General features: G+C 34.1%; 2 protein-coding genes across 3 annotated transcripts in view; one reads left to right on the top strand and one right to left on the bottom strand.

Moving 5' to 3' along the window:
• Positions 1 to 22484, bottom strand: part of Cad96Ca (tyrosine kinase receptor Cad96Ca) — a 42386-nt gene extending 19902 nt beyond the window's left edge. Inside the window, exons 1-2 of the mRNA XM_033466624.2 lie at positions 21466 to 22484; positions 3547 to 3797 (exon numbers count right to left, since the gene is read on the bottom strand). Coding sequence (XP_033322515.2) covers positions 3547 to 3797; positions 21466 to 21520 — 306 coding nt within the window. The 5' untranslated portion in view covers positions 21521 to 22484. The remainder of the gene's footprint in view (positions 1 to 3546; positions 3798 to 21465) is intronic.
• Positions 22485 to 23969: 1485 nt separating this feature from the next.
• LOC117218299 (uncharacterized) lies at positions 23970 to 26295 on the top strand. Of its 2 annotated transcripts, none has more exons than XM_076528771.1 (6): positions 23970 to 24360; positions 24568 to 24860; positions 25027 to 25276; positions 25347 to 25524; positions 25630 to 25946; positions 26055 to 26295. In XM_076528771.1, exons 1-6 carry the CDS (start codon positions 24268 to 24270, stop codon positions 26175 to 26177), a joined length of 1254 nt encoding a protein of 417 aa, XP_076384886.1. In that variant the 5' UTR covers positions 23970 to 24267; the 3' UTR covers positions 26178 to 26295. The 2 variants fall into 2 exon arrangements, with proteins under 2 accessions (XP_076384886.1, XP_033322478.2); XM_033466587.2 differs by having other exon boundaries at positions 24279 to 24360; positions 24599 to 24860.
• Positions 26296 to 26368: the final 73 nt, after the last annotated feature.

Raw genomic sequence — 26368 nt, 5'->3', positions numbered from 1 at the left:
TACATCCATCTGCTATTATCACTTTAAAAAATAATCCTGCAAAATATTTGATTTCTCTCTGATCGTGTTGTAATTTAGTACAATCGCTTAAAAGTACGAGACTATGACCAAACCTTGACTGGTCAAAGTTGAAGCGCTGACATACAAGATTGTTATTACAACATCGATTTATTCGTTAACTTCCATAAAAGCATTTTCACAATTTCCGTAAGTGCGAAATAAAAACACAAAGAAACCGGTCGCATCGTCTAGCCTGGTATTTCAATGTCAAAATCAGTTAATTCGAACGATAAACGATCCTCCAGCCACCCCCTCCGGAACTGCAAAATTATCATTCGAACGAGTTGCCGACCAGGAATTCATACTTACCGGCGATAGATTTCTCCAAAGAACCGAACGTTAGCCAGTCGACGATAAACAGGTATTTACATCCGACGAGGAAGATTCGAAAAGACGGAAACCGTGTACCACATGAATTAATCGACATCGGCCTACCATCCTGTCGCAATTGCATCGCCAGACCGCTTACTCATACACGCCCATGGAAACGTTAAAAGCTGCCGCGCCCTGACTATTCATCAGACGTTGCGCCTCGTGATAGACGTTTCGTTTAATCAGGGAAAAGATTTATGAATTTACCCTGATACTAAGTATTGGGTTGGCAACTAAGTAATTGCCGATTTGTTCAATGAAATAAGAAATTATTAGGTTGGGGAAAAAGAAATCCATTATTTTTTCGATAGGTTGCTATAGTGATCGATATCTCGTAATGTATCGATCAAACAATTTTAGATTTATGCTCGTTGGAAAGGTGACATTTCGCACTAAAAAAATCCTTTTGCAGTTTTTTGTTTGGTCCATTCAGTTGTGAGTTACAGGGTGTTAAATATGGAAGTCAACAAAGAGAAAATTCGGTACATTTTATAGTTTTTCTTTGATAAAGGCAAAAAATGCAAGCCAGGCCGCTGAAATTGTGAATGGTGTTTATGGTGCCAATACTGTAACAGCTAATCACGTGCAATTTTGGTTTTGTCGATTCCGTTCAGGCATTTTTGATTTTAAAGATGCCCCTCGCACAGGCGGGCCCGTCGTCGAAAATGTCGATAAAATCACAGAAATAATCGAAGTTGACCGGCATGTTAGTAGTCGTAGCATCGCCCAGGAGCTAAAGATCGGCTACAAAACAGTTTTAAACCTTTGCGCAAAGCTGGATACAAAAAGAAGCTCGATGTTTGGGTGCCACACCAATTAACACCAAAAAACATGATGGATCGAATTTCCATCTGCGTAGCCTTGGCCAAACGGAATGAAATCGACCCATTTCTTAAATGGATGGTGACTGGGGATGAGAAATGGGTCACATACGACAATATTGTGCGAAAACGATCATGGTCAAAGTGTGGTGAACCAGCTCAAACGGTGGCCAAACCAGGACTAACGGCCAGGGAGGTTTTACTGTGTATTTGATGGGACTTGAAAGGAATCATTTATTATGAGTTGCTTCCGTATGGCCAAACACTAAATTCAAATCTCCACTGTCAACAACTGGACCGTTTGAAGCTAGCGATTGACCAGAAACGGCCAAAATTGGCCAACAAAAGAGGTGTTGTGTTCCATCAGGACAACGCAAGGCCACACACGTCTGTAGTGACTCGCCAGAAACACCGGGAGCTTGGTTGGGAAGTTTTAATGCATCCACCATTTAGTCCGGACCTGGCACCAAGCGATTACCACCTTCTTCTCGCATTGCAAAACTTCCTGAGTGATAAGAAATTAGGATCAAAAGAAGATTGTGAAAATCGATTACTAGAGTTTTTCGCCAATAAGGACCAAGACTTCTATGAGAGAGGCATTATGAAGCTACCATTAAAATGGCAACAAATTATACAACAAAACGGTGCATATTTGACCCAAATCGGACAATCCGAAACATCTTAAATAAAGTCTTGAATTTCGCGCAAAAATAATGGATTTCTTTTTCCCCAACCTAATATTTTTTACTTGGAACGAAGTTTAATCTGTAATGTATTTTCCATTTTGTTCGATGACCTTTTGCCATCTCTCTGACAACTTGAAAATTCCACGCTCGTAGAAAGTCTGATCCTTTTCGGCCAAAAACTGAGTTCAGTGGGATTTTACTGCGTCATCGTCATTAAATGTTTTACCACGAAGGGGGTTGTCCAGGGATCGAAATAAGTGGTACCCAACCAATATCCATCAATTTTTGCCGAGTGGACAAAGACGTGTGCGGCCTAGCATTGTCCTGGTGGAAAATGACACCTTTACGATTGACCAATTCTGGTCGCTTTTCCTTGACCGCTGCATTCAATTTGTCCAGTTGCTAATATTCACGGATAATAAAAAATAACATAATAATAATAATAATAATTTTATAATATAACATTTACGGATATCACAAAAATGGGAGTGAGAGACATCTATAACTGAAATCGGCAATTACTTAGTTGCCAACCCAATAAATAGTGTACTATGCAGAACCATTTCGTTAGATACAAATAATTAAATATGCGGGTGTCGTGTGTCGTCTTCCTATCAAGCTAAGTATAGTAATTTTTTACCCTGATCTGTCCAGCTTCTTTTTGCAACTTAATCTGCTGTTTCAGATTAAATTGACGGAATGGTAAAATATCAATGCGATGGAAGCATTAGTGAATATCTTCTTTAAGAATGAAAACCTACGATGAGATGAGATGAGGTAAATTTAATATAAGATTAGTGCACATTTATTTATTTATTTATATTGGACAGGCTATATTGTTGTACAATGTAAATGTATTCTTAAAATGACTCTTAAAATGGCGACTGTAAAGAACAGGCGAACTGTGGCGGACATGGTATTTGTTTTGAAAATTATAAACAACATCGTTGATTGACCCCCCCCCCCTTTATTGGGCCTTATAAACTTTAACATTAATTCACGTCCAATGCGCGACTGTCCGTTACTCAGAGTAGATGCTTATAAGATTGACCTTAGATTCTTTGACACTATTCCTATAGTTTCTAATTACATTAATTCAGTGAGCGGCGACATTGATTTATTTTCTAACTCTATCAATAAATGTAGGCAATCGGCTCTCGAAATCACCGATGTAACCTAATCGAAATTAATATTTTATTGTAAACAAGTACTCAAATCAGACGTTCGTTATTCTAGTTTTGTAAATTCGATTGATATTTTCTTATCTATATATAATGCACAATAGCGCTCTATATCCCATCCAATAAATTAATTAATTAATAAATGTCGAATAATCTCACACATTAAATTTATCTCACCTCGTCTTAGGTTTTCATTTTAACGCTTCCATCGTAACGATATTTTACCATTTCGTCAATTTAACATGAAACAGCAGATCAAGCTATTAAAAAAAACAGACAGATCAGGCTGAAAAAGCGTTCAAGATTTTGCAGTATCCAAACCAGAAAATGGGCGATCTTCCAAGGTCAGATTCCGATTGAAGACTATAGAAAGCATAGGGCACCAACGTCCAGATTATGGTACCGGGCATTAAAAACGGCACTCACCCTTTCTTTAAGCGTTTCGTTGACGTAGATGATGCCAGTGCTGTTGTCGATGAAGAAAGGAAGAGGCGGTTGCGGACTGTCATCGCCATTGTAGCTGTGGCCAATGGATTCCAGACCATAGGTCAGCTGATCCTGTTCATTATCCTCGGCGCGGGCCCTAGTCACGACGCTTCCCACAGGCTCGGTGTCCCGAAGCACCAGATTTCGGTCTATCGACATCACGGGTGGCGTGTTGTCGCTAAATTGGCCTCCTGCAACCGCAAATCAATCGGTAACTGTGACCGCTGCTCTTCAAACTCGTGCGAACTTGTTACAGAGATATACTCTAAGCATATTACTGCCGCGGAAAGATGTGTAGACACTTTTTAACCCTTTGCACTCCGCTGTCCGTGGGACATTCAAGTTTATCTCTCGTGGGACATTCAAGTTTATTAGTGATTACGGGGAATTGAGTTATTTCAGCGCAACTTTTTCAGACATGCATGTTTCCCTGAAGTTTTCTCTTGAAATCGCACAAGAAATCGAATCAAAATATAGTAAAATTACTAAGATATATATAAGAAATGTCAGCGGGTTTTGACGAGAACGTGAGAGGCGTGCTCACGACGGTCCGAGCACTTCAAAGGCGCCATTTCAAAAGAGCGATAAGGCAAGTTTGTAGAAGAAAGATCGGTATGCGAACATAGCACGCACTGTATAGTGAGATTTATAATAATAAAATCCGGAGGAAAAGATTTTCAAAGCTGAACTCGGTCTGGTTTGAAGCGTCGAGCGGTATAAATAGATCTAACGAGTGAGAAAATCGGAAAAGTGATTCTTCTCTTAGTAAATAAATTGTTTGGTAAAATTTTTTTTGGTAAATATCATCTTGCGAGTTAGTAATAACAATTAGAAATTTTCAACCTATGTATTTATTCATATTTTTTTATTAGAACAATGGCAAAACGTTCAAACACGAATGAGTCTCGTGACACAAGTAATAGCGAAGATGAGCTCCAGATAGACGTTTATACAGATATGTTAGAAAGACTAACTGTAGAAGGTTTTCTTCTACAGTTAGGCTATCGTTTTGATAGCAGTGATAATGATATCGTTCAAGCAACAAGGCGACGAGAGAAAGAGTTCGCATAGATAGCGATTACAACAACAAAACAAAATTACAAAACAAACAATAACAAAATTATAGAAAATAAGATATTGATTTTTTTGCAAATTTCTCGATTTCAGCCAAATTCATATAAGTCCAATATCATTACAATATGTTAGTTCCAAAACCATATTAAATAATACGAGGGTCTGCAAATGCCCGTTTCTGCCGAAAAGCGGCGCTGAGTAGCTGGTAGCCAACGTCCAGAATAGTTTATTGCAAGTTTAACCCTTAGGTTAAACTTGCGATATTATTATCGAAAACAATTGTACAATAATCCTTGGCTATTGTGATATTCCGTTCATGAAAATTATTTATACATTTTACACACATGATTTTATTATACGTCGTTGAATTCGTCAATCTATCGACTAGAATATAGCATTAAAAAAAGGTTCAAGAACACTTCGGATCTACCAAAGTGTAACATATACGAATATCGAAGTTCATGTATGTAGGATGTCCCAAAAATGTCGCGTAATCCGGAAATGGGGGGGGAGGGACTTCCATCAAGGACCTTAGGTCATTTGAAGTAACGTTTTCCTTAGCGGAAATGCAATCCGCAACTTCGTTTACGAGTTATTAATGAAAAGCATTGATCAGTAACGAGCATTGGAACTATCTCTATCATCTAGGAACAATACGAATCGTTTAGTTCAGTTTTAAAAGTGTTATTGTACTGTTAAAAGTGTCCGAATATTAATGGGTGTCGCTGTACATAAATTCTCACGTGGGAATTGATTAAGGTATAAATACTTCCGCTGGCAGAAAAAGCTAAAGGCAAATAATAAGATAAAAAACGGAGTGCAAGAGAACACTGTCCATCAAGGACACGAGACTTCCACGGCCAGACATTTCTATAAAATTCTCACCGTTGATGCTTTCAGATATAAGTCGCGTCCTTCCATAACGTTTACGCAACCATGCTTGTCTACTGAAACGATGACTTTGCAACAATTCTAGTCCAGCAAAATATTTACCAGCTGGAATTATAATTATATAATTATCGTTATATAATTATAATTATATATAATAATTACACATATAATACATTATATAATCATATATAATAATTATACACACATAATATATTATATAATATAATAATATAATTATATGCATATGCATACATATATAATATGCTATATTATAAAATACAGTATAATATAGTGTAATATATAATATATTATAATATATAGTAATATATGTAATAATATTATATATATAATTATAATTGTATAATAATTATTGACCAGTCTTCATTCTCTTTTGCTGAAAACTTGTTCGCTTGTCAATTGAAAGAAAATATTTCATGTTGTCGAGCTCGAAACACGACACTTGCCACGCTTTTCGGATCCAATTCGCATTCGAACATAACACAACACGGCTCTCCTCCGCCCGGGCTTTAATTAACTTCAGATTTACCGAAGGATAATGAGAGAGAGCTGTGGGAGGCCTGAGAGATCGACCTTGATATCCGTTCCTTCTTGGATTTCGAGTTCATATCGTCAAGTAGAGTGTAACCTTCCGTGCTTCAATTCGAGACCGTGATCATCGAATTTTCGTTAACAATAATTGGACTGTTATCCGAACGTTTACGATTTAATTCACCGAGCCTACTGTGATATAAGATCTCAATTTCGTTAAATTATAACCATCCTTTATTTAAGATTATTTTTATAAATGGTGATATTTACAATATTTTATTTACGAGTTCGCAGTTTAAAGAAATAAATTTTGTTATCTTTTTTTCTGTGCATTCCACGTGTTTTCCAACGTGACGGAAAATCAAGTATTTTCAATAATAACTGTGAAATCGGACATTTCATGTTAACAACAAGCTTTTATTAATACGATGCTGCTGTTTTAGCGTGTAAGTCCATTTAATTTTTGTTACAAGCATTTTTTACAATGTTTGTATTATTATTTTATATGTGTGCAAGAAAATGGGGGGCCTATTTTCATTCAAGGAATTTTATTTCGCCCCGAAGGACTGAAAGAAGATGAAATAAGAAAATTGCTTAAGACTTGCTCGTCGAAGTACTAATTTACAAAAATTTACGAAGTTGTAAAAAAACCTTCCAATCATCAAAGTTCTCTTATTAGTAGTACTCCTTTAATGCTTGTACACCGTCGAGAAGTTTGGGACTTCGGGATTTTGAGAATTGAATGGAGCCATTAACTCTCAATCCTAGAATTATTAAGTTGCAGGCGGTCATTAATTTTTATAATTTACGATTATTCATATCTTAAAGATATATTTATGAGTTATTTATTCAATTTACATGTCACTCACGGCAAACGTTATGTAATGTAATAACACTTATTAAAAATCAGAATAAATGTCTCGTTCTTACTTTTATAAACTAATATAAAACAGCTGTTTTCTGTGCTCCGTTCACGATTTCGAACAAAAGTCTATGAATAGTATTCGCATAAGTGTACGTATAGACTTCAAGGATGGAGGATTCGCGAGTATGTCCGACGGAAAACGTCCGACGAGGGTCTTTTGTCTTTCTCTCGCGGAACGGTGGAAAAAATTATTGAAAGTTCTAATAGGATTACGTTTTCTCCATCTTGCCTGTCCCCTCCGCGCAGCTAATGGCCGCCATTATTCACAAGGGAATACCGCGTAACTGTATTCTCACGGTGCAGTGACTTCAATACCGCTATAACGTGCTGGAAATCAAGAAGCGGCTATATCGTAATGCACCGGCCGCGATGAAAGAAGCTACGTTACAGAGCGCAGTCATCGTTCATTTGTCCAGGAGCCGCTAGCCTCGATGAAACTGAACAATTTCGCGAAGACGTTTCCCTCTTCCGAAGGGAGGGCTTGTATCGTATCGCTTGAAATAGTTTACGCTACATTTCCCTTCGAATTGCATAAATTAACATCTGATATCGTATTGGGTTGACAACTAAGTAATTGCCGATTTCAGTTTACAGATGTCTCTCACTCCCATTTTTATGATATCCGTAAATTTTATATTATAAAATTATTATTATTATGTTGTTTTTTATTATCCGTGAATGTTAGCAACTGGACAAATTGAAAGCAGTGGCCAAGGAAAAGCGACCAGAATTGGTCAATCGTAAAGGTGTCATTTTCCAGCAGGACAATGCTAGGCCGCACGCGTCTTTGTCCACTCGGCAAAAATTCATGGATATTGGTTGGGAATTGATGTTACATCCACCATATAGCCCTGATCTCGCGCCATCGGATTACCACTTGTTTCGATCCCTGGACAACTCCCTTTGTGGTAAAACTTTTAATGACGATGACGCTGTAAAATCTCACTGAACTCAGTTTTTGGCCGAAAAGGATCAGACTTTCTACGAGCGTGGAATTTTCAAGTTGTCAGAGAGATGGCGAAAGGTCATCGAACAAAATGGAAAATACATTACAGATTAAACTTCATTTGAAGCAAAAAAAAATTTTTTATTTCATTGAACAAATCGGCAATTACTTAGTTGCCAACCCAATAGCTGCATTTCGCTACGATTTGATAACGAATCATTCAGGGAAAGACATCAATCATCGACATCTTATCAAAGTGCGCTTTCATATTAATTAGTGATGTTAAAATCGTTGCTTTTTTACAACACTTTAGACGACTGTACCTATGCGAATTTCGTTATTTCATTATATGTTTATTGAATTATATTTTGCATAACAAAAATATGGGTGCTCTTTTGTGTTTGCAATAATGGTCTTTATTATTTACTGTCTGTCTAAATCTTCAACTTACTTTTAACGTTAGTTACAGAGTACCAAGTTCCTGTTATTAAAAGCATAATAATGTCCCTATGCAAACTTCGTTTATGTACGACACTCAGTCATCTTTCTCTGATATTAGTTGTCCAAAATCTCATTCAAAATAAGGTTCACTCTAACTCGGAACTTATGAATTATATATATATAATAATAATAATTAATATTATATTAATATATATAATTATTAATATAATTATATATATATTAATATATAAACTTAAATTACAAATGAAATTTGGACTGCAAACAAAATTTTAATTGCAAATAAAATTTCAATTACGGATGGAATTTAAATTACAAATAAGATATTTAACCAACGTAGACATTTTAAATTTCTAATGTCACTTGCAAATCGCATCTACTATTGCATATAAGTGAATGTTTCGGTCTATTTCTTCCTCGAAATCATTTAAATTCTACGAGAATCACATCTGGAGAATACAATAAAGCGGTAACTGTGTACTAACAGTTAAAAAAAAAGAGAAAAACAGGCTACCGATTGTTCGCAAATTTTTCGTAAATATGACTTTTTTCGTAGATTGGTTAATCGTTGAGGTGAATCCTTTTTATATGAAAGTTTACGCGATTTTCTATTATTTTCTCTTAGTTCTTAGGTAACTGTAATTTTTTGCAGACATTGTGTACGGTCTGAGTCACGGTACGGTTTCTTGCCACTGAAAATATTAACAGGTGACGGTAACGTTAATGAACAGAACACACACGCAGGGATTTAAGGAATGAGTTTCGCGAGAAGCAGTTTATTCTTATCTATGACGATCACATCTAGAAAACAGTGGAGGCTAATACTTTTCGAACTTTGTTATCCTACGCAGAGTTATTTGAGAGAGATAGTATAATTTTTTTATTTTCATTTTGAAAACCACAATTCTCTTGTAATTTAGTAGTACTATATTACTATATTAGTACTAATATAATATAGTATAATATAGTACTATATTAGTACAATATTTGAGTACTTCAAATTTTTTTGGTATTAATTTAGTGTTAACAAAAATTAATATCACATTTCCTCCATGCTTACTTATAAGAAACTAATTAACTGATCAACAAAATCAAGCTTTCCTCGGTTCAATGTTCAAAGAAGCAACCAATAAAAAAATGGTGGACTGTTTCAAATTTTGTGTAGCGTTCAAATGTTTCGTCAATTTTCATATCGTCAAACCGTCCTTCGCAAGTGGAACGAAACGATTCGCGTGCGACGTCTCTGGCTCGTGGAACGGTCAGCAACAAGTGGATCCTGCGTTTTCGTCGTCCTCGCGCCGCGGCGCGGCGCCGTGTCGACGAAAAAAAGACCGTTTCGATGGCGAACGGTGATGCACACATAGGCAGAAAGGCAGACAGACAGTGTCAGGCTAGTCGTTTGGTCGCACTTTCATCGTCCCACTTTCTCCGTCTTGTTCGGACTGCCTTTGCTCGTAGATCCGACGCCGAGAGCATTTGTGCCCGTTCAATTCTTCTATTTAACGCTGATCTTTCCACAGATTAGGGCTCATAATAGTCAGAAGCTGTTTCCTCGTCTGGGGGAGAGTTGTGTTATATCACTTATGATATTGTACACGGTAATTTCTATTTATTTGTTTTACTGAAAGGTATACAGGGTAATATTGCAAAATAATTGTGTCGGGGACAATTGAGCCGTTTATTTTGAAAGTGGCATAAGTCACTTTGTTTTGAAGTCGATATATTTAAAGGTTTGCGTTTTAACACGTTTCAAAATATGGATGCTAACTTTCGAGAAGATTTACTTGTATTTGTTGTCTCAGGATACTGATATTTTTCTCAGTATAAATAATTTCGTATAAACATTAAAAAATCACCACTTTTCATTACGGTAAAGTGACTTAAGCCACTTTCGAAATAAATAGTTTAGGAAAATGACTGACATATATTAATTTTGTCCGACGTATTTTACCGAAGTGATGTTCTGAAAGGACAGTGATTTACTAAAATTGTCGAAGAAATTACATATATAATAATAATTTATACCATGAACATATTTGATATAAAGGTTTGATTTAAGTATTTTTTATTTTAATATTCATAAAATACAAAAATGATTGGTACATTTTGAAACATAAGTATAAGTAATTTATATGAAAATACATCGGTTCAATTTAATTTTCGTCATCAATAGGAGTGATTAAGTCCTCGGAAATCGTGTTTTGTTTCAAATCTTTCAAATAACTGTGGTATATTAGGGGTATATAATTAAGCAAGTCCATCGTGTCTTTGTATTTTGCTGAAGAAACAGGACGAGATCCAGCGTATAACGGATCCATTTCTATTTGTGAATAACGCCTAGGTCTTCCTCTTTTCGGTGACAAATCCAAAGTTAGAAATTCATCTTTTTCATCTAAAGTTAGTTTATAAAACATTTTATAGCCATCTGCTAGCGGGTCTGGAGGTAATCGCCACATCACTATAATATAATTTACAAAACTGAACTATTCTTTCGCACTTATAAAAATAAGTCCAGTGAACACAAGTTTTTTAAAAATACTAAAAATAATTCAAAACAATACTTCACGCACACTTATCACACGTTTCTATTTCTTAGGGAAACTCGAATCTTGAAGCTGGAACGTCGATGGTTTCGAAACACTGCTGTCCGTAGGAAATTTGAACTATTCGAGTTACTCGTTCGTAAAAGATAGTTTACGGTGAACAAATATTTGTTCCCCAGACGAAAGGAATGGCCGGAGAGTATGTGTCAATTATGTATCACAGGAATGTGTTCCGGGAACGACTTTTTAAGCGTTTCTTCGTACTCTCCAAGTACTTTTTTTTACGACAGAGTAGAGACATGCGCGAGAGGAATTCGCGCGGAAGAACAGTTCGCAGCAAAGCAATAAAATCGTGCAGAGTTTGGAAACGGGGCAAACAAACTATAGAACTTGTGAACAACTCAAATACTGATTCGATACAAAATTGATACATACCTCTCCGATTACCTCTCCAATTCGCGCTCAGGTTGCGAAATGGACAATTTGCGAAAAGGAGATATGATTAATAATAATAATAATTTAACCTTACGGCTCGTTTTTATAAAAGGTGTCCCAAAAATGGACCCAAAAACGTGGTCGATTATAATTATTATATTTTATATAATATATATTATTATATCATATTATTTATTATTATATTATATATAATATATATTATTATATTAGATTATTATTATTATATTATATATAACATATATATTATATTAGATTATTATTATTATATTATATATAATATATATTATTATATTAGATTATTATTATTATATATTATTATTAAAGTTACCGAATGTCAACGACTATAGACACGAGACGTAAAACTCGAGAATTGCCCATTTTTTAGCGCAATCTGAGCACGAATTAGAAAGAAATTACTGTACAGGTATATGCATGAAGGTAATAGTAAGGAGATTAACCAACAATGGCCCGTGACACAGCAGAGAAATTCTATTTTATCGGTTGAAAACGAGATCTGAATTCTCAGTTTTTTTCGGTCGTTCAGCATCGTTTGCGCAAAAATGAATGGCAGTGTTACTTTTCGACACTCGAACTGAGATTCTGGAGCAAAGCCGTTTGTCAGATTCGTGTTTACAGCACGAAAATCTGCTCGAGATGGTCTTCTGGTTACCGAGTCGCAAAAGTGGTGTTAGACCGTGTAATCGTAGAACTATCTGGTTAAGAAGTTAACGGTCGAAGCGTCGAGCCGCGAGTAATTAGGTCGCTAGACAACGCATAAAAAGCCAGGTGCAATCGAGCGATCATCTTCGTGTTCCGCAAGCAAACCTGCCAAACCGAAAATACTGATTTCAATGGCGCCGTGTAAAAGAGGTTAATGCAACAATCTGTAAAATACAATATTGCCTCACACGTACGCACAAATTACTAACAGTTTAAAATATCTTAACCTTGGATTCTATATGTGTATTTTTCAGGTAAATATTATTGAAACAACAGCCTATGAATTTCGTACATTTCCGGCAAGAATGTGCAAACGAAATTTCAGAGAGCAAATAAACTGAATGAGGAAATTAGTTTCGATTTGATCTACGTTTAATCCAATTAGTTTAGAAGTTATTAATTTTGTCCTAATTTTGTCCTCTCTTATAGGATCGAACGCTGCGTTTTGATGACTATTTTGGTTAATATTTTCACTATTTTGCTTGATATTTTCAAAAAAAACTGATTTCAACTTAAAGTTTAATCTGTCCAGAAAAATTGCAGGCACAGAAAATCAGCAAGCTGCTTTCTGGTATGTTTTTTAAAAGTAAATCTTTAAAGTTGGTAAATAATTTATATGAAATTAATAATATTTATCATATAAATTATTTATTATTATTATATATTATTATATATTATTATATAATATTAATTAATATTATTATATTATATATTATTATTAATAATACAATGAAATTAATAATATTTATCATTGTATTATTATTATTGCATGAAATTAATATATAATAATAAAATTATTTACTCGTTTTCGAGGCTCTCGATGATACTCAATTTAATTCACAAAAATCATATTGAAATAACAAACGTTCTTGTCTCAATGACGCGTGATTGAAAGTAGAAACAGAATGATTGATTTTCAAAAGTACATTGCGCCGTTGATATTTCGCGATTCAATGTTAGATCTTACACTTCGAAATTTTGGCTTTTCTCCCGTGGATCGAACAGCGCGCACGATACGCCGGACTTTCTCGTTTTGCATAAAAATTTTCGGTCCGGATGTTATCAAGGAAAGAGAGTCGATCGTGTAGAAAATCGCGGTTTTAAGCGGAGCGTATATATGGAACACACTCGTGGATAACGTGCATCCTTGCAAAGGACCTTCCGTGTGGGAAAGGCCGGACCCCGTCTGAACTTTCACTTCAAGATGGAGACCAGACGAATCTCCACCACTCTAAAAACGGTCCTCAAAGCGTTAAATATTTTTCCGTGTGCGTGTGCCGGCGTGTACGAAAGTGAAGCGTCACTCCGAGGAATATTTAAGGACCGACGATGACCTCACCAAAGTGAAAGTTCTCCGGTTCGGTTCTCCGCGGTCATTAAAAACGAGAAAGAGAGAAAAAAAATGGCGGCCCCTTTCGAATCCTTGCCGCGACCCTCTGTGTATATCCGGTCGTCGACACGTTCCCTCCGTTGACGTCAGAACCCCGCAGATACTACCACGAATTCGATATTCTTTCGACAGGTCCAGCTTTCGTTCCCCGGCGATGGCGAACTTTCTATCGTTAACCGAGGTGTATAGAAAATTATACGAGACGCTATTCGCCGCTACGTAATGTTATACTGGGTGGGCGATACAACCTGATCACCTTGAAGAAATTCAGAGTTGCCTGCAGCAATATGCTCGCCTGGATCGCGCTTCGTCGATTTATTGGGTTGGAAACTAAGTAATTGCCGATTTGTTCGATGAAATGAAAAATTTTTTTTACTTGGAACGAAGTTTAATCTGTAATGTATTTTCCATTTTGTTCGATGCATCAATATAATTATTTACATTAACCCTTTGCGCTCGAGTGGCGACTCTGAGGCGCCACTAAAAATAGCTATACTATTTTTCTGTATAATTGTAACAGTATCGGATCCGTTTATATTTTTTAAAAACTGTTTAAATTGCAAGTATTCCACTTCTCAACAGGCTTGATTTCGTATGAATAAATAAAATTAAATCCTATAAAATGGAAATTACCGTAGATTAGAAAATATGCTTTGGCTTTCGAATTAAAATAGCTTCTACTGCAAAGGGTTAATATAATTTACGTATAAAAACATTCTGCAAGTTTTTGTTTCGAGTATTCCACCAATACCAACAGTTTTCAAGAGTTCTAATACAAGCAAATCTTTGGAAGAAAAGCTAAAACCGGATTCAGAGACATCTGAAAATTTCGGGAGTTCTTTTTCACCAATAAAAAGTCAACTTCGATTTTTAAATTCTTTTTAAATCGTGACAGCACTTTGATTTCTAAACGCTAGATTTACGGAGCACAAAGAACAGCTGTCCTATATTAGTTTATAAAAGTAACAATAAGACATTTATTCTGATTTTTAACAAGTGTAATTGTAAAATTTGCCGTAAGGAACATACAAATTGAGTAAATAACTCATAAATGTATCTTTACGATATGAATAATCGTAAATTAGAAAATATCACTTTGACGGGTTCCGTGAATCTAGTGTAAAATACGTTAAACTGTATTTTGCATTTCATAATATTATATTGGGTTGGCAACTACGTAATTGCCGATTTGTTCGATGAAATAAAAATTTCTTTTTACTTGGAACGAAGTTTAATCTGTAATGTATTTTCCATTTTGTTCGATTACCTTTTGCCATCTCTCTGACAACTTGAAAATTCCACGCTCGTAGAAAGTCTGATCCTTTTCGGCCAAAAACTGAGTTAAGTGAGATTTTACAGCGTCATCGTCATTCAAAGTTTTACTACGAAGGGAGTTGTCCAGGGATCGAAATAAGTGGTAATCCGATGGCGCGAGATCAGGGCTATATGGTGGGTGTAACATCAATTCCCAAGCAATATCCATCAATTTTTGCCAAGTGGACAAAGACGTGTGCGGCCTAGCATTGTCCTGCTGGAAAATGACACCTTTACGATTGACCAATTCTGGTCGCTTTTCCTTGACCGCTGCATTCAATTTGTCCAGTTGCTAACATTCGCGGATAATAAAAAACAACTTAATAATAATAATAATAATAATTTTATAATATAACATTCACGGATATCATAAAAATGGGAGTGAGAGACATCTATAACTGAAATCGGCAATTACTTAGTTGCCATCCCAATATTATAGTTGACCAGCTTAAATTGCCAGACGCTTACGGAGTTCGACGCGTCAATATCAACGGTATTTGCAGAAATGTGCAGAGTAGAACTTTGCGTTAAACCTGTCACCATCGATCAAATGTTTCTGTACAGTGGCCCACAAAAGTGTTCGTACAACTTTTAAAACGCGATAAATATTTTAAAACTAAAGCAAATGGCTTGAATTCTTTTTAGATGACAGAGGTTATTGCTTATTATTATTCTATTATATTATTTATTATTATTTTATTATTTTATTATATTATTATTATATATTATTTATTATTATATTATTCATTATTATTTAATTGTATTATTTATTATTATTTTATTATGTTATTATTTATTATGATCGAGTCTACTACACGATGCCTAAAAGAAGCTTTTTCTTTTTAATTTTGCTATTACATGGAATGAAAAGAAAAAAAACCTCGTTTTTAACTTTTTCATCTGAGCCGATAACGAAAATTTAAAAAAGCGAAACGGCCCAAAAAGCACTGGAAAGCATAAAACGAGACTCTACGATTTAACGTGTGATTTTGTTCGGCCATTTTATTGATCTATGAATAAAAGATGTATGCACTGCAAATTTTTCAGTATCGCTAGGTACGCCGTAAAAAAACTTTACAAAAGCGAACTTGTTTGTCATTTCCGTTCGATAAAACTGCTAGAAAATCGTACGCGAAGTTTTGTAGGGGGGGGGGGGGGTCGTTGCAAACAGGAAGCTTAAATCCTCGTACATACGGTAGATTCGGTTGCGAAAGAAATTTTTCATATCGTGCAAGATGTCTTGAAGGAATTTATCGGTTTATTCGGAACACGTTCCCTGCATGCGTGCAATCTTATGCGAGGTATACATATTTCGAATATGCCGTTCCGATTGAATTTCTTGACATTAAAACAGACGACTCCGCGCAGTCGGATCTACTGCAACGCGGTCAGACAATTGGGAAAAACCCTCGCGTAAACGGTGTGCGATCGGCGGAGGGGAAACACGTTACTTCGATCAAGCAAGTGTGTGTTTTGTCACACCGACGTGTGAAAACTTTCTATTCTAGTCCGTTTGGAACGTGTAAGATTTTTGCAGCGTGTTTCGATTCTCAATCTTTTCTTTCGAACGAATCGCAAGAATGATCGTCTAATGAATTTCATTCGCACGGATCACACACGCTAATGGAATCACCGCGAAAGTCGTTGTTAGGCACAGAACCACTCGAGAGAACGAATGAAAATATGCATTTTCAGTTCATTCATGTTTCTTTAATACAAAACCCGATTTTCAGTGATTATTTCGTACAAACTGGTATGGAGGATAAATTCAAGTGTATAGAAAATTCCTTGTGGTAGAAATAAAGTGGAAATAAAAATCCGCAATCTATAATTGTGAATACGAAAGTAACGGAAACACGTCTGCAACGCTGTGACGAAGATTTAAAAAAAAGAAAGTGTTTTATTGAAGCGATTAAAAGTGGTTGCCCGACTTTCACAATTTTTATTTGAATAAGAAACTTTAAGCACTTTCCTGCAAATTATTTTATAAAGAATTGATTCGTTTTTTATAAAAAGTTAAGTAATAGTTAGATAATAGTAATAATTAATGATTAAATAATAGTAATAATTAATGGCTAAATAATAGTAATAATTAATGGCTAAATAATAGTGATAATTAATACTTAAATAATAGTAACAATTAGTAGTTAAATAATAGTAATACTCAATACTTAAATAATAGTAACAATTAGTAGTTAAATGATAGTAATAATTAGTAATTAGGTAATAGTAATAATTAGTAATTAGATAATTACTATTACTAGTTAAATAATAGTAATAATTAATAGTTAAATAATAGTAATAGTTAATAATTGAATAATAGTAATAATTAATAGTTAAATAATAGTAATAGTTAATAATTGAATAATAGTAATAATTAATAGTTAAATAATAGTAATAATTAATAGTCAAATAATACTAATAATTAATCATTAAATAATATTGTTCAGTATCATGTCAAGCACGATGTCAAGTATTTAAATGTATGCTACAACATGATGTATGTAAATCCCAGTTAGATACTGCATAAATTAGTTCACGGAAAATTGCGGCGTCGCCGATAGATTGTGCGAGAGAAACCGCGACCGTGGACGTTTTAATGGCAATTTTTATAGGTGCCTTCTCAGCGGCGTTTACGTAGAAGAGAAAGGAATCGTTCGTGCAACGTAAGAGGAATGTTGCGTGGATGTGAGACAAGGCGCACGTATTTGTATTGTGTTTACTTAAATAAGGGCGAGTCTCTTTGAAAGTGAGCAAAAAAATTAATCGAGTGACGACAAAGTGATGTATGATCGTTGCTTATCGATTATTGCAGAAATTACCGTCACTGTAAATTATACGCATTTATATGCGAACTATTGCAAGCTTCGTTCTCTTGTACATAAAAATAAATTTATTTATCTGATAAATTTCGACGGGAGCATTCAATGCTGATCATGAATTCAATGATTGTGAAATAAGAAATTTAGACCTCTTAATCTAGAGTGTCTGATGATTTTCAAAAGCCCTTTCTGTGCTCAGAACATTCACTTTCTACTACAGTGTTCCTATGGCTTCACATCACGTTGACGTCATAGTCACTCGGATTATATTACTTGTACCTATATTGTTGTATTATTATATCAAATTATTATAACGCATTAATACAGTTAATATTATTATTTTTAGTGCAATCAATATTATTAATAATACTACATAATATTATATTTTTATATTAATATTATATAGTATTATAATATTATTATATGATACATAATATTACTCTCTATAATATTATTATAATACTACTATAATATTACTATATAATTACTATTATTATATATTATTATATTATTATTATATAATATTATGTGTATCATATAATAATATTATAATACTATATAATTTTATCTTTTTCTTTAATTTGTAGTATTTATGAATAATATTATTAATATTATAATAATAATATTAATAAAATATATATATATATATATATATATATATATATATATATATATATTAATATTATATTAATAATATTATTCATAAATACTACAAATGAAAGAAAAAGATAAAATTGTGCGAGACAACAGAAATGATAAAGACACTTTGTTTCTAAACATTATTCGCGTCCGTAAAATATTGATCGTAACGATAACAATAATAATAACCAATTGATGATATTTTTAACGTATGCTCGAACAATAATTCACAAGTGATAAGAACAAAATTAAGGTAAGGATGTAATTAAATATCGATCCAAATGTGGGAAAAACTAATCAGGTTGGAGCGATGTTGATCATGAAGCAGATCGAACGACGAATTCTTCCAGAAGTTATTCTTCCATTTCGGAATTTTCAAACTATCTACAGTCTGGTTTCACGGTTGTCCGAATCCGTGCATCGGAAGAAGTCGCCTCGACGCTTTCTCCGGGATATATTAGAAAGTATAGGCTACAAGAGCACGGCTACAGTAAACACAAATACGATTGAACGCTTGTGCAGTGAAATGTGCTTCGAATTTCGCGATTTCCGACTGATGTTCTTTCTCGTGTCTTCAATACTCCTCGTTGTGAATTATTAGAAAGAAAGGGGAATGCGATTAATAAAGCAAATGCGAGAGAAACGAATGAAAAGAAAAGTAATCAAACGCGAACAAACACGAATCTCTGCACAGAAGCAGGCACACAAAATTGTAAATTTTCACAAAATTCAAGTATCGTTATCTTTTTTGTAAAACCTTCTCGAAGCTTTTCTTATTTATGATATTGTGTTGCTTTTTTCGTTTAATAAAACAAATACAACAGAAACGAGTGAAAATAACAGTAATTAAACACGAATAAACATGAAACTGTACCACAGAAACAGACACAAAATTGTATATTTTCACAAAATTCAGGTATCGTTATCTTTTTTGTAAAACCTTCTCGAAGCTTTTCTTATTTATGATATTGTATTGCTTTGTTTTTCTTGTTTAATGCATTCCAGACATTCAATTATCATTTCATTCATTTCAGAGGAATAAATAAAATAATAATAGAATAAAATTATCGAAGCTATTATATGATACATAATATTACTATAATATTATAATATTATTATATGATACATAATATTACTATAATATTATAATATTATTATATAATACATAATATTACTATAATATTATAATATTATTATATAATACATAATATTACTATAATATTATGATATTAATAATATTATTCATAAATACTACAAATGAAAAAAGAAGATAAAATTGTGCGAGTCAACAGAAATGGTAAAGACACTTTGATTCTAAACATTATTCGCGTCCGTAAAATATTGATCGTAACGATAACAATAATAATAACCAATTGATGATATTTTTAACGTATGCTGGAACAATAATTCACAAGTGATAAGAACAAAATTTATTAAAAAAATGATAAGGATGTAATTAAATATCGATCCAAATGTGGGAAAAACTAATCAGGTTGGAGCGATGTTGATCATGAAGCAGATCGAACGACGAATTCTTCCAGAAGTTATTCTTCCATTTCGGAATTTTCAAACTATCTACAGTCTGGTTTCACGGTTGTCCGAATCCGTGCATCGGAAGAAGTCGCCTCGACGCTTTCTCCGGGATATATTAGAAAGTATAGGCTACAAGAGCACGGCTACAGTAAACACAAATACGATTGAACGCTTGTGCAGTGAAATGTGCTTCGAATTTCGCGATTTCCGACTGATGTTCTTTCTCGTGTCTTCAATACTCCTCGTTGTGAATTATTAGAAAGAAAGGGGAATGCGATTAATAAAGCAAATGCGAGAGAAACGAATGAAAAGAAAAGTAATCAAACGCGAACAAACACGAATCTCTGCACAGAAGCAGGCACACAAAATTGTAAATTTTCACAAAATTCAAGTATCGTTATCTTTTTTGTAAAACCTTCTCGAAGCTTTTCTTATTTATGATATTGTGTTGCTTTTTTCGTTTAATAAAACAAATACAACAGAAACGAGTGAAAATAACAGTAATTAAACACGAATAAACATGAAACTGTACCACAGAAACAGACACAAAATTGTATATTTTCACAAAATTCAGGTATCGTTATCTTTCTTGTAAAACCTTCTCGAAGCTTTTCTTATTTATGATATTGTATTGCTTTGTTTTTCTTGTTTAATGCATTCCAGACATTCAATTATCATTTCATTCATTTCAGAGGAATAAATAAAATAATAATAGAATAAAATTATCGAAGCTATTATATGATACATAATATTACTATAATATTATAATATTATTATATCATACATAATATTACTATAATATTATAATATTATTATATAATACATAATATTACTATAATATTATGATATTAATAATATTATTCATAAATACTACAAATGGAAAAAGAAGATAAAATTGTGCGAGTCAACAGAAATGGTAAAGACACTTTGATTCTAAACATTATTCACGTTCGTAAAATATTGATCATAACGAAGAATTTCTAATTTTTTATTTGCTAATAATGCAATACAAATGTAATACAGTGATTAAAAAAGCACCTAGCTTATATAAAATGTACTTTACGCGAAGTTACGGTGATACTGTCTGACTGATCGTCTTCTAGGCTGATGAACGCCTCTGTAGTTCTATGGGAAGTGTCTCGCAATGGAACGTGCAGTCCTTTTATACTAATCCTTCAGGTAAATTCCAGGTAAATGAGAGTCCTAATGTGTACCCGTTTCCCCGAGAAGCTCGGGCTTGCACCTGCATTTACGAAGCTCGGGCTTGCACCTTTATTTATTGCCCCTATGTAGACATGTGTGTGTGTATATGTGTGTGAGTATCGTTGTATATACCAACAAGTGGGAAGAAAGACATTTTCGGTGGAATTGCGAGTTCTCGAAAGAATATATTTCCACGGAGTGTGTCCCAGAAAATACGGCGATTCCACTTGGATGCCGAGTTACGGTACCCAATATGTAACTAAGCCGCATGCAAATCGGTACGAAGTAGAAAATGTAACACATATTAAAGTGGTACATCGTGGACAATTCTCGTCAGCGAAATCTGCTCGAAAACGACGCTCGGCGAACGACGACGAAAAAAGAAGACATCTTACCGACGGTGGTCCAGAGGCAGAGCGCCACGACAAGGATGGCCGATCTGGCGAACATCGCTCTGCATCGACCGACAACGCGTTAAACCCTGGTCCCCTTCGATCTTCCGAAAACGGGCGACGATCCTCGAGCACGTTGACAGAGTCAGTTCCGTCGCTATCATCCGGCTTGCTCTCGCGGATCGGTTGTTCCTCGTACACATCAGTAACTGGTCCCGTAGTGTTTGCTGTACCCACTTCGTGCACGATTCCGCAGGTTCGCGGTGCCCGGCGACCGATCACTCGCGTGAAATCACCAATTCCGAATACGGCACAGAGTTGCTTCTCTCAAATTCCAGCCGGAGTTCATCTTTCCGCGACGAGGATCGGTGTCTATCGAGAACGAAGAAGAACTCGGACGAATTTTCCAAATCACAAGCGGCTTCTAGAGATTTCACTTGCCGTTTACGACGCGAAACACAGGAGAACCGAGACTAACTCTCGGCGTAGACTAATTCTCGGGCCTTTTTTACCCATCTTTGTAGCTTCGGCGCGACGATACAGCGGATACGCCGCAAATTTGGTGAAACTGGAGCAACATTCGTACGCGAATACAATGATCGATGAAAATGTTCTACTTTGGAATGAATAAAACGATTGTGTCCGTTTTAAATATAGATCGCTTTCGCCGATGTAACGTGAACCATATCGACTGGATTTTTGGAAACGATTTTTGAATTTGGCAATCGAACACGGCAATCGACTGTGCGCCAATTAAACTCGGTACATATTCGGTTCTCACTGGCAACAAAATTTCAAACAAAATTCATTTACAAGAACATCTGGTGTTCGCACGTCACGATCGTCTCTCGCGCATCCTTCGGCCGATGTTTCTCCGATTGGTCCCCGCCGGGCCGCGAATCGAACGGTCACTTTTCTGTTCGATGAAACACGAGGATCGAGACGTCGGTGCAAAACGGTGTTCGATTCGACAACGATACCGCTCACGGGCCAACAACGACTGTGCCTGCGTCGCGACCGACAAGGCAGCCATGCCGATCCACTGAAAGAACGTGTCTCAGTGGCGTAGAAGGTGCACCTATCAACGTGGTTCACCTTCACACGAATTCACCTGGATCGACCAGGTGACGGGACCACCATAATTATTATTTTTGTAAACTTATATTTATGTTATATAAGTTTATATTATTTTATTATATATTATTTTATATTATTTATATTATTTTATTATATATTTTTATTATATATTATTTTTGTAAACTTATATTACATTATATAAAATATTTCTGTTCGAATTTGTCATCAACTGCTGGCAAACGCTTTCGATTCTAAGGAAATTCAGAGACTCGGATGTATTTGGACGTTAATTAAAATATGTACATATTTGAAATTAGGTATTGAAGTAAATCAAGTATCGAGCTTCGAAGTTTATTGGAATTATTTCAGCGAAAAAAAGAAGAAAAATATGTTAAAGGAGATAATAAAACTAAAGATTGTACAGACGAAAGGAACAATAATGAAATAACAATTTAATGTTGGACAATTATTAATGTTTGGCTAAAGTACGACATTACGTTTCATATCGTTTCATGTAATAATATAGAAAAACTTTTTAATCTTGTAAAATCGCATACCGAGGTTCGCCACAGTCTATCCGATAAAATTAGACGCTTTTGCGTTCATTATAATAAAAAGGAGAATGATACAGGTATCAGAAATGGGTCGAATTGAATGGAATTTAATTGAAAAATACGTACACATATTCGTTATATTTTATAGATACGTTGAATATATATAATAAAAAGATTGTCTAATAATAAAACTTATGAATAATTCAAGTCTGGCCAATCTAATAAATGGATGAACAATGTTTATATTAAAAATAAATTTGAAAATTCAGGCGTGCTCCACGCGAGATTACGCCATTGATTCACTGACGGTTATACAGAATGTGAGAAAACGCCATTGGTTAGCTTGTCTTTAGATTCTAAGAAACATATATACATTTTATACGTGTGTATGTACAAAACAAAAATTATTTTATCCATGAAACGTGTATAGACCAAAAATTATTGTATTTAAACAGTGTATCGGTAAGTTTTTATTTTGTGAAATGTTAAGAAACAAGTTCAAATAACGCAGAACCTGCACCTGAGACTGCAACAGAAAGTTAATTGGATGCTGGATGGTGAAAACTTTTATAAATTAATTCAGTTAGTTTTGGTAAACAACGGTGTATTTGTTCGTCGAGGAAGAGACGATAATAATATTTAATATATAATATATCTTATACATAATATTTATTAATATATAATAATACTAATACTCTAATTACTAATAATACCAAACTAATACTAATACTAATACTAATATATAATATATAATATATTTTATACATAATATACATTAATATATAATATATTTTATACATAACATACATTAATATATATATATATATATATATATAATATATTTTCACTTTCTTCTTAAGTCAGTCATATATTCTTTTCTTTTATTGTATTACGATATTACCATATTGATCTTTCGGTTATTATAAATTCAATTTAACCACTTTTATCGAGAACACGTATAATAATCCGCATATCCGATAGATTTTTCGAATACAAACATATTTCGAATCGTCATCCGCGCCGGAAGCGTCGCCGAGCGCGACGTTGTAGCGGGAACTCACTATTTATTCGATATGAATATAGGAACATTATTGTTCATATTTTTAACAACAAGAACCTTCTTCAGATTATTAGTGACCCAAATTAATTTGTAACGTCGAGGTCTCGTTATGTAATGGACATTTCCAAGAGTTGGCACAGATACAAGCAAGACGTGCAGACGTCTCTCTGTTTTTCTGTAATGGGAGAGAGAAGATTTCGAATTTCAGTAATTTATACAATAGATTACGTATTCTTCTATGTATTGTCCAATTGTTTATAGTACTTTGTAACATTAGTTGTTGTTTTCTTTTTTAATACTAATTATACGTCGAACAAGTTTAATTGATATTATAGAAATCGCATCAATAACTTGATCGATAGTTGAATAATTCATGCAACAATTATCCAATAATTTAATGATCATCATTTTGAGATGGGTGCCCTTATTGCTTCTCCCGAAGTAGGAGATTCGCTGGTTAACGTCGCGCCGCAAATGAAGAAATATTCTGCTGGAACTGATGCTCGCTCGAAAAGTTTTATTTCCACGTTACCAGAGAGGAGCAATATTTTCCATAGAAAATTAATTTGTTCGCCTGATTCCGATAGCATTAATGGCACAAGTAGAAAGGAGTTAAAGGAAACATTACCGATGCAGAATTGCGTATACGATGAGATTAATAACTCGACACTTCGCGATTGTTACAATTATCAGTTTCCTTATTACAGGTGACCATTATTGTATAAATACTATAAATTTCTCTTACATGCATAAATACTAATATATATAGTATATAATTACTATATAATATATAATATATATAATAATTACTATATAATATATATAGTAATATATATTCTCTTACATTGTATAAATACTATAAATCTCTTACAGGAGTAGCAAATATAGTACCCAATGTTCAGACACAGTTTTGGTCAAAGACGTAGGTGTGTCATGCATGCTTTTTTATCCGGATAATCCTGAGGAGCCTGTTTCTGAAACGAAAACTTATTTGGTTAAACAACTCAAAAGAGAGTACAATGATCTATCCGATATTACAAATAAAATAACTGCATATACAAAAGATATTTTGAATCATTTATCGAAGAAACATCAGAGGAAACGTAGCCTGTTCCAAAACTTGGTATTCGATTGTATAAAAATACGAAACGGTCGTCATTGTGCGATCTATTTATTTCTTTTTTATGCTGTAGGTTTCTTCGAAGCATGCAATAGGATCTCAATATATAAATAGTAAAGGTAAGCTGTGCTTGAAGTTGAGGCTGTTGAGTAATACCGAAACACAGTTTAGTACTCATCAAATTGCCAAAGGATCTAATGGCACAGCTTGCGACGACAGGAATGTTAAAAGAGAATCGAACAATGAATATTGTAATTGTTTTACAGCAAATTAAAATGTTAATTAGTCAATCTTATTTATTGTTTGTAGAATGTTCATTTTTTTAATTTTTTTATTATGCACGCATTTATATACAGGGAAGAAACAGATTGTTGGTAATACTAAACACGAGAAAGAAGTTCAAACTCTTTTTATCGGAGAAAAGACGGGAACGAGCACATCGAGCTTCTCGTCGAAAAAATCTTCTTCTATTTATAATTATTTGACAACGAGGAAAAGGAGATCTTCAAATCAAATGTTGAAGTCCACGTTAATAAATAGTTATAAAGATAAAAATTGTAAGGAACGTTTGAAGACAAGTAAACCTGTCGTATTCACTAACTGGAAAGAAATTTCAAAATCCAAACGGTCGAAAAACAATGCCCCGCCTGTATCCAATAAATCGCATGAAATGGTTTGTTTACTTATTACTAAATATGATTTTCTTATAGATGAATAAAGTGTAATTAAAATGCTGTATAATTTGCATTTTTAATCCAACGTGTGATTATTTTGGTTGCAGATTGAAATGAAAGAAACAAGCTCCCAAACGCAGTCTCTAAATAGCAAAATTAACAATTTACTAAAGACAAGGTTTCATACAATTAATATACGAATTATAAAACGTACTAAAAAGCAAGTATAGTTATTGCAACCGTAAGTTTTACTTGCATTTTAGTATTTAATCATTGTTTTTATATAGTTTTATTTTTTGATTGAATTTTATTATATTCAAAATAAATGTATTAAAATTTAGAAACTTATTTTGTTGTAGTAATTACACAACTTAGTTACTATATTACTATACGAAATGTTCGAACATATACACGCACATAC

Source organism: Megalopta genalis, chromosome 2, assembly GCF_051020955.1.
Source record: "Megalopta genalis isolate 19385.01 chromosome 2, iyMegGena1_principal, whole genome shotgun sequence".
NCBI classification, from domain to species: Eukaryota; Metazoa; Arthropoda; class Insecta; order Hymenoptera; family Halictidae; genus Megalopta; species Megalopta genalis.
This window is presented reverse-complemented; position numbering and strand designations above follow the sequence as displayed.

What these genes read in the sequence shown, in the direction of transcription:
- LOC117218299 (XM_076528771.1), top strand. Translation starts at nt 24,268, where the DNA reads ATGGACATTTCCAAGAGTTGGCACAGATACAAGCAAGACGTGCAGACG. An exon ending in AGAATCGAACAATGAATATT is followed by an intron (nt 25,525 to 25,629) that starts GTAATTGTTTTA and finishes ATTTATATACAG; the next exon opens with GGAAGAAACAGATTGTTGGT. An exon ending in CCAATAAATCGCATGAAATG is followed by an intron (nt 25,947 to 26,054) that starts GTTTGTTTACTT and finishes TTTTGGTTGCAG; the next exon opens with ATTGAAATGAAAGAAACAAG.